This window comes from Coregonus clupeaformis, chromosome 1 (assembly GCF_020615455.1).
Source record: "Coregonus clupeaformis isolate EN_2021a chromosome 1, ASM2061545v1, whole genome shotgun sequence".
In the NCBI taxonomy this organism is placed as follows: domain Eukaryota; kingdom Metazoa; phylum Chordata; class Actinopteri; order Salmoniformes; family Salmonidae; genus Coregonus; species Coregonus clupeaformis.
Genome location: NC_059192.1, coordinates 73,205,767 through 73,220,340, shown reverse-complemented (window position 1 = coordinate 73,220,340; position 14,574 = coordinate 73,205,767). Strand labels below are relative to the sequence as shown.

The following is a 14,574-nucleotide window of genomic DNA, read 5'->3' as shown; positions in this document are numbered from 1 at the left end:
ATGTTGCTGATATAACTGGAGTCCCGTGGGTAAAGAGTTGAACCCCCCCAAAAAATCCCTCCTTTATATAGTTTTTTCTCACCCATCCACACACAGTACCCAATAATGACAAAGTGAAAGCATATTTTTAGAAATTGTAGCAAATGTATTGAATATGAAATACAGATTACAGTTTTGAGTCGTCTTGGGTAAGAGTCATCAATTTTGCAAATCTGGATTTGGGGATTTTCTCCCATTCTTCCCTGCAGATTTTCTCATGCTCTGTTAAATTAGATGGGGAGCGGCGGTGAACAGCAATCTTCAAGTCTTTCCACAGACTTTCAATGGGATTCAAGCCTGGGTTTTGGCTGGGCCACATAAGGACTTTCACATTCTTGTTCTGACGCCATTCCAGCGTTGCTTTGGCTGTATGCTTGGGGTCATTGTTCTGTTGGAACGTAAATCTTTGCCCCAGTCTAAGATGAGCTGTGCTTGGTTTTCTCCAGACAGCGCTTTGCATTCAGGCCAAAGAGTTACATTTTTGTCTCATCAGATCACAGAATCTTTTGCCTTATGATCAGTCTTTCACGTGCCTTTTTGCAAACTCCAGGCGTGATGTCATGTGCCTTTTTCTCAGGATTGGCTTCCTTCTGGCCACTCTCCCATAAAGCCCAGATCGGTGAAGTGCTGAAGAAACTGTTGTCCTTCTGGTAGGTTCTCCCATCTCAGCCAAGGAACTCTGTAGTTCAGTGGAGGCTGGTCGGAGGAGATATAGGAGGACTGGCTCATTGTAATGGCTGGAATGGAATTAATGGAACGGCGTCAAATGTGGTTTCCATATGTTTGATACCAGTCCATTTATTCCATTCCAGCCATTACAATGAGCCTGTCCTCCTATAGCTCCTCCCACCAGCCTCCACTGCTGTAGTTCTGTCAGAGTGGTCATTGGGTTCTTGGTCACCTCCCTGACCAAAGTCCTTCTTGCCCGGTTCCTCAGCTTGGTCAGACGGCCAGCTCTAGGCAGAGTCTGGGTAGTTCCATATTTCTTCCATTTCCCAATCATGGAGACCTCTGTACTCTTGGAAACTTTCAACACTCTAGAAAATTGTTTTATACCCTTCCCCAGATATATGCCTCATCACAATTATATCTCGGAGCTCTACGGACAGTTTCTTGGACTTCATGGTATAGTTTCTGCTCTGGCATGCACTGTCAACTTTGGGACTGTATAAAGACAAGTGTGTTTCTTTCTAAATCATGTCCAAACAATTGAATTGGCCACAGGTGGACTCCAATCAAGTTGTAGTGACATCTCAAGGATTATCAAAGGAAATTGGATGCACCAGAGCTCAATTTGGAGTGTTATAGAAAAGGGTTGTGAATACTTGTGTAAATGAGATATTTCTGTATTTCATTTTCAATAAATGTGCTAACATTTCTAAAAACATGTTTTCACTTTGTAATTATGGGGTATTGTGAGTAGTGTAACTACATTTAATAAATTTTGAATTCAGGCTGTAACACAACAAAATGTGGAATAAGTCAAGGGGCATGAATATGATCCAGTATGTGTATAATTATAATGGACACTTCATGTTTTGTGGATAATATTTACATTTCCAGTGGGTGAAAGAGGGCTGTTAAGGTCACAAAATTTCATCAGCCGGTGATTGTCAAGCAAATAACTGCTGGTCTCACGGTAATTGACCAATAATTAACATAAACACATTTAGCATCTCCTGGCTTCCACACATAGCCTACAAGCCACTGATGCAGACCTTTGGAACATCTACAAGTCTAATAAATCCATGTAATACTGTGCCTTCGGTAAGTATTCAGACCCCTTGACTTTTTCCACATTTAGTTATGTTACAGCCTTATTCTAAAATTGATTAAATAAAAACAAATCCTACACAATCTACACACAGTACCCATAATGACAAAGCGAAAACAGGTTTTTAGACATTTTTGCAAAAAAAATAAAAAAATAAATATACATATTCAGACCCTTTGCTATGAGACTCAAAATTAAGCTCAGGTGCATACTGTTTCATTGATCATCCTTGAGCCGTTTCTACAACTTGATTGGAGTCCACCTGTGGTAAATTCAATTGATTGGACATGATTTGGAAAGGCACACACCTGTCTATAAAAGGTCCCACAGTTGACAGTGCATGTTGGAGCAAAAACCAAGCCATGAGGTCAAAGGAATTGTTTGTAGAGCGCCGATACAGGATTGTGTCGAGGCACAGATCCTTGGAAGGGTACCAAAAAATGTCTGCAGCATTGAATGTCCCCAAGAACACCGTGGCCTCCATCATTCTTAAATGGAAGAAGGTCGGAACCACTCTTCATAGAGCTGGCTGCTCGGCCAAACTGAGCAATCAGGGGAGAAGGGCCTTGGTCAGGGAGGTGACCAAGAACCCGATGGGCACTCTGACAGAGCTCTAGAGTTTCACTGGAGCTTGGAGAATCTTCCAGATGGACAACCATCTCTGCAGACGTTATTCCAGTAGATTGCCTAGTATAGGCTTGGGCCTTCAGCAAGTGACTTGTGTGAGAATGAGACACAAAGAGCCTTCTCTAGAATAACCGCCTGAGCTGCAAAATAAAAAGTAAATACTATTTAGGCTAGGCCTATTCCGCTATCTAAATATGCCATGCTGTTGTGTGTTCTTTAATGGCCATATAATTGCATAATTTATTTTTATAGCCACGTGGGGCTACTGTGGTGATCATGTAACCTAATGAATCACACTTTTTCCAGTATTTGGGAGCACGGACTGTAGGCCTTATATTAGGCAGTTTGATGGTTGTATTAGTGAATTCCACTCTGTATGTAGGCTTGTTATAGCCATTTGCATTGCACAACCCCATCACGCAGAGGCTATATCCATATCAATAAATGGGTCAAAACAAAATATTGATTGTCTTGGCTATAACCTGTCCTGAGCGACATAGCCAAGTGGTCCCAAATGTTCAAGACTATCTATAGCCTATTCTTATTGTCAGATCTGTTTTCCCTATCAGCCACTCCATGTGCTTCAGCTATTTTGTTTAACATTTATTTAGAGGCTATATTTAGAGGGCTGTGAGCTAGGGTATCTTTTTAAGGGGAGCCCTATAATAAAAAGTTATAAAACACAAATAGAGTTCAAAATTATTCCGCAAGAATCCAGTACCCAAAATGATAGCCTAAATTGCAATGCCTACAAGTTGAATGCCTAATTTTCATTTGGATAGGACTAAATTAAACATTGACTGAACTGAATGGATGAATTAAATGTTCAAATATGTTGGAATGACGAGTTGCACGCATCATGCATGCTCTGCACTTTATGAAGTAAACTCATCGGAGTAATAGAGAATGGAGACTTTTAACTTGAAAATGTGCAGGATACATCTTTTCGTTTTCCTTGACTTCAGTTTTTTTTACTGTGTTATGCTTGTTCTGGTAGCACTTCTCACAGGTCGTTTCAAATCAAATCTAATTTTATTTGCCACATGCGCCGAATACAACAGGTGTAGACCTTACAGTGAAATACTTACTGACAAGCCCTTAACCAACAATGCAGTTTTAAGAAAATAAAAAAAGTGTTAAGTAAAAAATAGATAAATAAAAAATACAAATAGCAAATAATTCAAGAGCAGCAGTCAAATAAAATAACAGTAGGGAGGCTAAATGCAGGGGGTACCGGTACAGTGTGCGGGGCACCGGTTAGTCGAGGTCATTGAGGTAATATGTACATGTGGGTAGAGTTAAAGTGACTATGCATAGATAATAAACAGAGTAGCAGCAGCGTAAAAGTGGGGGTGGGGTGGAGGGGCAATGCAAATAGTCTGGGTAGCCATGATTAGCTGTTTAGGAGTCTTATGGCTTGGGGTAGAAGCTGTTAAGAAGCCTTTTGGACCTAGACTTGGCGCTCCGGTACCGCTTGCCGTGCGGTAGCAGCGAGAACAGTCTATGACTAGGGTGGCTGGAGTCTTCGACAATTTTTAGGGCCTTCCTCTGACACCGCCTGGTATAGAGGTCCTGGATGGCAGGAAGCTTGGCCCCAGTGATGTACTGGGCCGTACGCACTACCCTCTGTAGTGCCTTGCGGTCGGAGGCTGAGCAGTTGCCATACCAGGCAGTGATGCAACCAGTCAGGATGCTCTCGATGGTGCAGCTGTAGAACCTTTTGAAGATCTGAGGACCCATGCAAAGTCTTTTCAGTCTCCTTAGGTTTTGTCGTGCCCTCTTCACGACTGTCTTGGTGTGCTTGGACCATGTTAGTTTGTTGGTGATGTGGACACCAAGGAACTTGAAACTCTCAACCTGTTACACTACAGCCCATTGGTGAGAATGGGGACGTGCTCAGTCCTCTTTTTTTCCCTGTAGTCCACAATCATCTCCTTTGTCTTGATCCCATTGAGGGAGAGGTTGTTGTCCTGGCACCACACGGCCAGGTTTCTGACCTCCTCCCTATAGGCTGTCTCATCGTTGTCAGTGATCAGGCCTACCACAGTTGTGTCGTCGGCAAACTTAATGATGGTGTTGGAGTCGTGCCTGGCCATGCAGTCATGGGTGAACAGGGAGTACAGGAGGGGACTGAGCACGCACCCCTGAGGAGCCCCCGTGTTCAGGATCAGCGTGGCAGATGTGTTGTTACCTACCCTTACCACTTGGGGGTGGCCCGTCAGGAAGTCCAGGATCCAGTTGCAGAGGGAGGTGTTTAGTCCCAGGGTCCTTAGCTTAGTGATGAGCTATGAGGGCACTATGGTGTTGAACGCTGAGCTGTAGTCAATGAATAGCATTCTCACGTAGGTGTTCCTCTTGTCCAGGTGGGAAAGGGCAGTGTGGAGTGCAATAGAGATTGCATCATCTATGGATCTGTTGGGGTGGTATGTACATTTGAGTGGGTCTAGGGTTTCTGGGATAATGGTGTTGATGTGAGCCATGACCAGCCTTTCAAAGCACTTCATGGCTACTGACGTGAGTGCTACGGGTCGGTAATCATTTAGGCAGGTTATCTTAGTGTTCTTGGGCACAGGGACTATGGTGGTCTGCTTGAAACATGTTGGTATTACAGACTCAGTCAGGGACATGTTGAAAATGTCAGTGAAGACACTTGCCAGTTGGTCAGCGCATGTACACGTCCTGGTAATCCGTCTGGCCCTGCGGCCTTGTGAATGTTGACCTGCTTAAAAGTCTTACTCACATCGGCTACGGAGTGTGATCACATAGTCATCCGGAACAGCTGATGCGCTCATGCATGCTTCAGTGTTGCTTGCCTCGAAGCGAGCATAGAAGTGAATTAGCTCATCTGGTAGGTTTGTGTCACTGGGCAGCTCGCGGCTGTGCTTCCCTTTTGTAGTCTGTAATAGTTTTCAAGCCCTGCCACATCCGACGAGCGTCGGAGCCGGTGTAGTACGATTCAATCTTAGTCCTGTATTGACGCTTTGCCTGTTTGATGATTCGTCGGAGGGCATAGCGGGATTTCTTATAAGCGTCCGGGTTAGAGTCCCGCTCCTTGAAAGCGGCAGCTCTACCCTTTAGCTCAGTGGGGATGTTGCCTGTAATCCATGGCTTCTGGTTGGGGTATGCACGTACGGTCACTGTGGGGATGACGTCATCAATGCACTTATTGATGAAGGCAGTGACTGATGTGGTGTAATTTACGTATGGATTTTCTTACGAGCGTAACGATACGTACGTTCAACCTTTTGGCAGGTATCTCGCTCCATACAGATATTTCACCAGATGTATAAATGTGAAGCATCCAGTTGGCGTTTCCACTCACTACCTAATATGGTGGTGAGAGGAAGCCCAGTGGCCGGCAGTGGGAGAATATTGCGCAAAATAGATTTAGGCCATTCTGATAATTTACTCGTCAATGAAACATTTGATCTCCATACAGTTTTCAGTTTCCAAAACTAGAATCTGTAACAAACAGAGTGGACTGCGTTTTGTAGACTTTAACCTTTGCCAAAGTTTTTTTTAATGTGCGTTGTTTAGGAGTGCAAAGGCCAATTTAGTAATTGCACACTCGCATTTCACATAGTAGGTGTTTCCTAACGGAAATATGCAAATAAATGCTAGAACGCGCCAATAGGATCTCACTAACTCATGCTTTGCCCTGCCCACCTCCTTGCTTGTTATTGTTCTGCCCACTATGACTATGGAAACGACAGGCTCTGGTCTATCTTGGGTTAGTTATAAAACATCTTTGGTATAGCCTCTCCCTGGTGCTAACAAGAGACGCTTATGGTCGCTGTGGATAAAAAATAATAATAATCCCACTACCCGTACAGTAGGTGGCGGCAATACACAGTATCGGTTGTAGTTTGCCAATAAAGCTAAACGAAGAAGAAGAAGAGAAGAAAAGAAGGAGATTGAGACGCTGGTTGTACTTTGTTTACATTTTAGTGAACTACACTAAATTTGATTACGAGGTGTCTGCATCTAGCGGTTGCTTCTACACTACACTTCCATTAAAATTACACATTCTGAGGGCATTTTCGGTCTAATAATGGCAAATGCCGTTGCTTTTCACACTCAACTAGCCTCCATCATGGAGGTTTTGGCAAACGCGGCCGTGGCTGAAATCTGCGAGCTTGTTGACAATGGCTATGCGGTCCTGCATTTAGAGATATCTCAAGGGCAGAAGGAGAATGAAGCATTGAGGAGAAAACTACGGATGATGGAGCTGAAAGCGTCTCGTGCGAGTGCTCCGAGAGCGGGAATGGGAAGTTCCATCCTCGCGCACAGTCGCTCTCGAGCTCACCTTGGCATGGACTCAAAAAGGACATCAAGCAGTAAGATTTGGGCGTTCCAATAGAACACATACTAACTACATTTATTGGTTACATCATTTTAGAAACCAACTTATCAAGACATCATTGATAAAATGTGTTGTGTGTGAATGTTAACAATTTCCCTTGTCTGCTCATTTTAGGCGAGGTACAATGTCGGAGAGCAGTTGATTCCCAGTTGGTCACCAGCCTTTTTAGGGACGGAAAGTCCTCAGGTGATACTGGACAGACTACCACACCGAGAAAGGTAAACATTTTCCCACACTTGTTTCGATAAGGGCAGCCTAATATTTCAGTGGTTATCAACACAACCTAGGTCTGAATGTAAATATGACCTATAGCCTACCCATGCTAGTGGTAATCTTGCATTCAAGCGATGCTGTTGGACCTGTTTACTGTTCTGTTAGTGTTCTTGTGTTACATCTTTTTTCAGTTGTCTTTGACTGTGACATGTGTTCAGAGTACATTTTCTCACAGTTAGTGGATTATTCCCAGTTATATCTTGCATCCCAACCTTGTGTCCAACAGCCTGCAGCGTTAGATGAGATAAAGCCCAAATCACCTACCATTAAAGAGGAGAGGCTGGAAGAAGCCTGGGACAATCATGACCAACGAGAGAGACTGAGTACCGGTAAGTAAATGGGAGACGGGCTTAATCAAGTGTTTTCATTATGCCTTTTGGGAAAAAAAGTTTTGTATTACACACATCTCATTGCACTTAGGTTCTGGGTCATACCATTTGACCTTTTTCCATAAATATGAATAAATCACAATGTTATATTGGGAAAAAAACATGATAAATTATTACGGTCATGTAAAATGATTGCAATAATGTTAAACTGCGTACTGTATATAATTCATGAATTGATTTAATTATAAGTGCAACAGATTTCATGCCAATATTTTTGGCTTTCATATAGACTAGAAATTGCTCATATCCTTTGACTGATTTGTAATATTTGATGATTACCTTCATGATCATCCAGTTCATAGTGATTCACACACTGTGTTGTTCATTTTGTAGGAGCTTTAAATCACAGTGTTGATGGAGGAGAAAGGCATTCCAACATCGAAACAGAGGCTGCTCAACCAATCAGCAAACAGGAGAACGCCAGCTCCTATATATGGGTGAGTGGCGAAACAGACAACAGCCTCTTGCCAGAATCAAATGAAAACCTGAGTGTGAACAAAAGATCTCAAACCCCAGCATTGGAAGATGGTGATGGAATACTTGACCATGCAGGCTTTGATTGTATGATGTTTGAGCCCCCCAGACAACTTGGGACACTTAGCACCCAGGGTCCTGGGGCTGATCTTCCCGAGTGCTCTTACTCTCATGTGGATGTTGTACCTATTCACTCTGATTCAGAGAATGGTTTTCCCTTTTCGATGAACAAGGTGAGTCGCTCCATAACTGAGCACAAACAACCTGTAGCTTACAGAGACAATAGACAGAGGGCGCCGTTGCCCTCAGATGAGCCTCACATGACTGTGCGAAAAGGCATTGAGACTGGATCCAGTGCCTTGGTAATGATGGATGGTTGGGTCTCCCATGACAGTCATAATAATGACGCTGTGAATTACAACCGAGATGGCACAGCAGGTAACCGGTTCATTTGTAGTTTCTGTGGTAAGACTTTGGCTTGTCTGAAGAACCTCAAGACACACCTTAGGGTTCACACCGGGGAGAAGCCGTTCAGCTGCATGCAGTGCGGGAAGCGCTTCTCAGACTCCAGCAACCTCAAGCGACACCAGAGCGTTCACACGGGGGAGAGACGCTACGGCTGCAGCCACTGCGGCAAGCGCTTTGCCCAGTCAGGCTCACTCAAAGTCCACCTGAGCATACATAAAGGATGCAAGCAGTTCAGATGCCCACAGTGTGAAAAGACTTTCATATCGGCCAATCACCTCAAGAGACACATCAGTGTCCACGATGGAGAAGGAAGACTTTTACCAACCACTTTTCAGTGAGTGAAAGCGTACCCAAACATGCTTCAGCCCAGCTAGAACAAAAAAAGGAATCGGGTGCTCGACTGCAGGAGTTGATAATCTAAAAAGTATTCCATACACTTTTGAATGAGTGTCTTTGTAACTCTCATTGAAGTTGTTTATCACTCATCCTCAACCCACTGTGTGGAAAGCGGTTTGTGGACTCAAGTCATGTCATTAGACACACCGGATACTACATACAGTGTGGGGAGAGGTTTGCTGTGAAGCACAACCTTAGAATTCACCTAGAGAGAAACTATTCTGGTTGCTCTAGTGCTGGAGATTGTATTGTCACCGAGTATACCACAAACACAATTATTCATGAATAATTTTACTTTGTAACATTTTGACTGTAGTGGGCTATTTTATTTACAGTTGAGAAGTAGTCTTATAACAAAACAAAATGAATGGAATTAAAACAAGTTATTTTGTATGTGTGCCTCCATTATTAATATTTCAAAAGTGCTGCAAGCAATATATGAACAACACAAACAGCGATTGTTGTTATTATTATAATAAAAAATACCACCTCTCTTTAGGAAAAACACTCCTTCAAGCCAATCACTCTAGTAAAATGATATCTCGCAAAGGCCCACGTATTACATTTTGAAATATGTATTCTCTTGCACACATTGTCGGAAAATGTGTTTTTGTGAAATAAACAATTGTAAGAAAAAGGCCAGTACATTGCTGACTTTCTTGACTCATCCAGTAGGATGCGGAACCAGCGTCTCGTCTTCAACACTATGTAAGCACTTCCGGGTCACGAAATTTCTGAACATTTCCAAATAAAAAGTCCCCCACGTAAAAGTAGAAAAGTGTAAATAACCTGTAATTAGTCATGACATATGAAAAGTTATTGCCTAAACATTAATAATGATTCATATTTGTTCATATTTAAGTGAGATTTGCATGTCACGTCTGTCACGTGTTCAGTGTGAACCTGCTTTCAGGGCGCCAGTGGCGAATTTGCCAATCTTGGTGTTCTCTGGCAAATGCCAAACGTCCTGCACGGTGTTGGGCTGTAAGCACAACCCCCACCTGTGGACGTCGGGCCCTCATACCACCCTCATGGAGTCTGTTTCTGACCGTTTGAGCAGACACATGCACATTTGTGGCCTGCTGGAGGTCATTTTGCAGGGCTCTGGCAGTGCTGCTCCTCCTTGCACAAAGGCGGAGGTAGCAGTCCTGCTGCTGGGTTGTTGCCCTCCTACGGCCTCCTCCACGTCTCCTGATGTACTGGCCTGTCTCCTGGTAGTGCCTCCATGCTCTGGACACTACGCTGACAGACACAGCAAACCTTCTTGCCACAGCTCGCATTGATGTGCCATCCTGGATGAGCTGCACTACCTGAGCCACTTGTGTGGGTTGTAGACTCCGTCTCATGCTACCACTAGAGTGAAAGCACCGCCAGCATTCAAAAGTGACCAAAACATCAGCCAGGAAGCATAGGAACTGAGAAGTGGTCTGTGGTCACCACCTGCAAAACCAGAGCTTTATTGGGGGTGTCTTGCTAATTGCCTATAATTTCCACCTGTTGTCTATTCCATTTGCACAACAGCATGTGAAATTTATTGTCAATCAGTGTCGCTTCCTAAGTGGACAGTTTGATTTCACAGAAGTGTGATTGACTTGGAGTTACATTGTGTTGTTTAAGTGTTCCCTTTATTATTTTGAGCAGTGTAGTAGACTGGACCCTGGTTTTATGGACACACAATCATTTTTGTCTGTACAGGGCTATATTTGTACTGTTCAGACACTCCACTTTAAGCTGTTTGACCACAGTAAAAGTCCAGCAACACTTCCATTGACCTAGCTTTTTGTTCAAACGGTTTTGTATACTAGGAACTCTAGTGAGTAGACTGGACCATGGTTTTATGGACACACCATCAATAGTTTTTCCCTGTACAGTGCAAGTTGTTTGTGCAATACAACAAAAATACAGGAAGACTTTGCTTAAACATTACATTTCAAAATTGCATCCTTGAACAATAGCACCATTAAATTAACAATAATTATACAATAAAAATAATGCTTTTTTATTTTTTTACCAGTAGACTATTATGTTCCTTACATTCATTTACTTAAGCTCCAACCATTTCTCAATGTGCTCCACCTTTATAATATTATTGATCTTATATAAAGTAGTAATTATCTTTAGTTCCCTGATGAAGTTGGCTATCATTTTGTAACAATTCTAGCAATGTGCAAAGCTGCAAAAAAGATAGCGTTTTACAGTGGACTTTTAATCTGGAAGTTTTAATTTGGATAGATGCAGCTACATGTTGCTGATTATAATGGAAGTCCTGTGGGCAAGGAGTTGAACAACTTTTGCAGGGATGGGGAGCATTCAAGCAAAGAAGATGAAGATTCTGTAAAACAGTCTTGTTCTGTTATGAAGCTAGATTACTAATAATGTGACAATACATAATATCTCTTACCTGGGAAATGTTAACTACGGTTTTAGGCACCCTAGTTAAAATGCAGTACTGGTATGATAGAGTAGGACAGGGATGGGCAACTTTGATGGGGGGTGGGGGACACAAAAAAACTGAACTCCTAATGAGGGGCCGCAGTGGGTCTGCGATAACTAATTCGACCATGCTTACTACAAGCTAGACTATCTTACCAATCTTAAAGAATTTAGCTGACATGGTCTAATTGAGTGACTGCTGATGCACAACAAAATTTCGAAATTGCATCTTGTGTATTCTATTATTCTAACTCTCAACAGTAAGTTGAGTCCCCAACTGATTCCCCCCCCCCAAAAAAATAAATAAAATAAATATGTTTTGTTTTGAAATTGGTCCGCGGGCCTACAAAAGGGCAGCCACCAGTTGCCCATCCCTGATCTAGATCATGCATTCTATTGTACTAGGTATTGATTTTCTGATGTATTTTCTTGCTTGATCATGTGACATGCAATTGTCCTTGAAATAGAAGCCACGTGTGTGTGCTGACGATTTACACTGAGGATGGCCTGAGGCCGAAACCTTTGTTTTGTTTTCACCTTTCTTGCGCTATGATTTTTTGGGCACCATGTTCTAATAAACATCTTGATTTTTCAGTCAAGCCTGATTTTTGGATTTATTCCATTTTTCGACAGTGTGCGGGTCTCCATCTCTCCCAGGACATAAAATGGAACACAGGGTTTGCAAGCAAGAAAAACTGTTTGTTTTTCTGCAGAAAAAGTTGAATTTGTTCAAAGTATCATCAGTCTCACCAGCGGGTTCACACAGGAGAGAAACCCTTCAGCTGCTCTCAGTGTGGGTAGAGGTTCGGCCAACCTGGTTATCAGAAGAAACATCAGAATGTCCTCACAGGAGATAAACCATTTGTTTACCCACTGTGAGGAAAGCAGTTTGCGGATGCAAGTAATCTCATCAGACACGAGTGTTCACACAGGAGAAAGACCCTTCATCTGAATACAGTCTGGGGAGAGGTTTGCTGTGAAAGCACAACCTTAGAATTCACCTAGAGAGAAACCATTCAGGTTGCTCAAGTGCTGGAGATTGTATTGTCACAGAGTATACCATGAACACGATTAGTCATGAATAATTCAATTTTTTTACATTTGGACTGAACACATTTTGTCTGTAGGCTATTTCTCATTTACAGTTGAGGACTATTGTAACAAATGTGTGTGTGTGTGTGTATATAAAGTCAGCAATAAAAGAAACGTCCCTTTTTCAGGACCCTGTCTTTCAAAGATAATTCGTAAAAATCCAAATAACTTCACAGATCTTCATCGTAAAGGGTTTAAACACTTTCCCATGCTTGTTCAATGAACCATAAACAATTAATGAACATGCATCTGTGGAACGGTCGTTAAGACACTAACGGCTTACAGGTAGGTAATTAAAGTCACAGTTATGAAAACTTAGGACACTAAAGAGGCCTTTCTACTGACTCTGAAAAACACCAAAAGAAAGGTGCCCAGGGTCCCTGCTCATCTGCGTGAAAGTGCCTTAGGCATGCTGCAAGGAGGCATGAGGACTGCAGATGTGGCCAGGGCAATAAATTGCAATGTCCGTACTGTGAGACGCCTAAGACAGCGCTACAGGGAGACAGGACGGACAGCTGATCGTCCTCGCAGTGGCAGACCACGTGTAACAACACCACAGGATCGGTACATCCAAACATCACACCTGCGGGACAGGTACAGGATGGCAACAACAACTGCCCGAGTTACACCAGGAACGCACAATCCCTCCATCAGTGCTCAGACTGTCCGCAATAGGCTGAGAGAGGCTGGACTGAGGGCTTGTAGGCCTGCTGTAAGGCAGGTCCTCACCAGACATCACCGGCAACAACGTCGCCTATAGGCACATTGTTACAGTTGAAGTCGGAAGTACATACACCTTAGCCAAATACATTTAAACTCGGTTTTTCACAATTCCTTACATTTAATCCTAGTAGAAATTCCCTGTCTTAGGTCAGTTAGGATCACCACTTTATTTTAAGAATGTGAAATGTCAGAATAATAGTAGAGTGATTTATTTCAGCTTTTATTTCTTTAATCACATTCCCAGTGGGTCAGAAGTTTACATACACTCAATTAGTATTTGGTAGCATTGCCTTTAAATTGTTTAACTTGGGTCAAACGTTTCGGGTAGCCTTCCACAAGCTTCCCACAATAAATTGGGTGAATTTTGGCCCATTCCTCCTGACAGAGCTGGTGTAACTGAGTCAGGCCTCCTTGCTCGCACACGCTTTTTCAGTTTTGCCCACCAATTTTCTATAGGATTGAGGTCAGGGCTTTGTGATGGCCACTCCAATACCTTGACTTTATTGTCCTTAACCAATTTTGCCACAAATTTGGAAGTATGCTTGGGGTCATTGTCCATTTGGAAGATCAATTTGCGACCAAGCTTTAACTTCCTGACTGATGTCTTGAGATGTTGCTTCAATATATCCACATAATCTTCCTTCCTCATGATGCCATCTATTTTGTGAAGTGCACCAGTCCCTCCTGCAGCAAAGCACCCCCACAGCATGATGCTGCCACCCCCGTGCTTCACTGTTGGGATGGTGTTCTTCGGCTTGCAAGCTACACTCTTTTTCCTCCAAACATAACAATGGTCATTATGGCCAAACAGTTCTATTTTTGTTTAATCAGACCAGAGGACATTTCTCAAAAAAGTACGATCTTTGTCCCCATGTGCAGTTGCAAACCGTAGTCTGGTTTTTTTATGGCGGTTTTGGAGCAGTGGCTTCTTCCTTGCTGAGCGGCCTTTCAGGTTATGTCGATATAGGACTAGTTTTACTGTGAATATACAGTGAGGGAAAAAAGTATTTGATCCCCTGCTGATTTTGTACATTTGCCCACTGACAAAGAAATGATCAGTCTATAATTTTAATGGTAGGTTTATTTGAACAGTGAGAGACAGAATAACAACAACAAAATCCAGAAAAACACATGTCAAAAATGTTATAAATTGATTTGCATTTTAATGAGGGAAATAAGTATTTGACCCCTCTCCAAAACATGACTTAGTACTTGGTGGCAAAACCCTTGTTGGCAATCAGAGGTCAGACGTTTCTTGTAGTTGGCCACCAGGTTTGCACACATCTCAGGAGGGATTCTGTCCCACTCCTCTTTGCAGATCTTCTCCAAGTCATTAAGGTTTCGAGGCTGACATATGGAATCATGTAGTAACCAAAAAAGTGTTTAACAAATCAAAAATATATTTTATATTTGAGATTCTATAGCCACCCTTTGCCTTGATGACAGCTTTGCACACTCCTGGCATTCTCTCAGACAGCTTCACCTGGAATGCTTTTCCAACAGTCTTGAAGTAGTTCCCACAT

At 42.7% G+C, this 14,574-nt stretch overlaps 1 protein-coding gene across 1 annotated transcript; it reads left to right on the top strand.

The window, feature by feature from the left end:
• The first annotated feature begins 6,306 nt into the window (after window positions 1–6,306).
• LOC121576533 (zinc finger protein 616-like) lies at window positions 6,307–9,196 on the top strand. The gene is made up of 4 exons (XM_041889755.1): window positions 6,307–6,777; window positions 6,918–7,021; window positions 7,303–7,405; window positions 7,799–9,196. Exons 1-4 carry the CDS (start codon window positions 6,492–6,494, stop codon window positions 8,743–8,745), a joined length of 1,440 nt encoding a protein of 479 aa, XP_041745689.1. The 5' UTR covers window positions 6,307–6,491; the 3' UTR covers window positions 8,746–9,196.
• The last annotated feature ends 5,378 nt before the right edge of the window (window positions 9,197–14,574 follow it).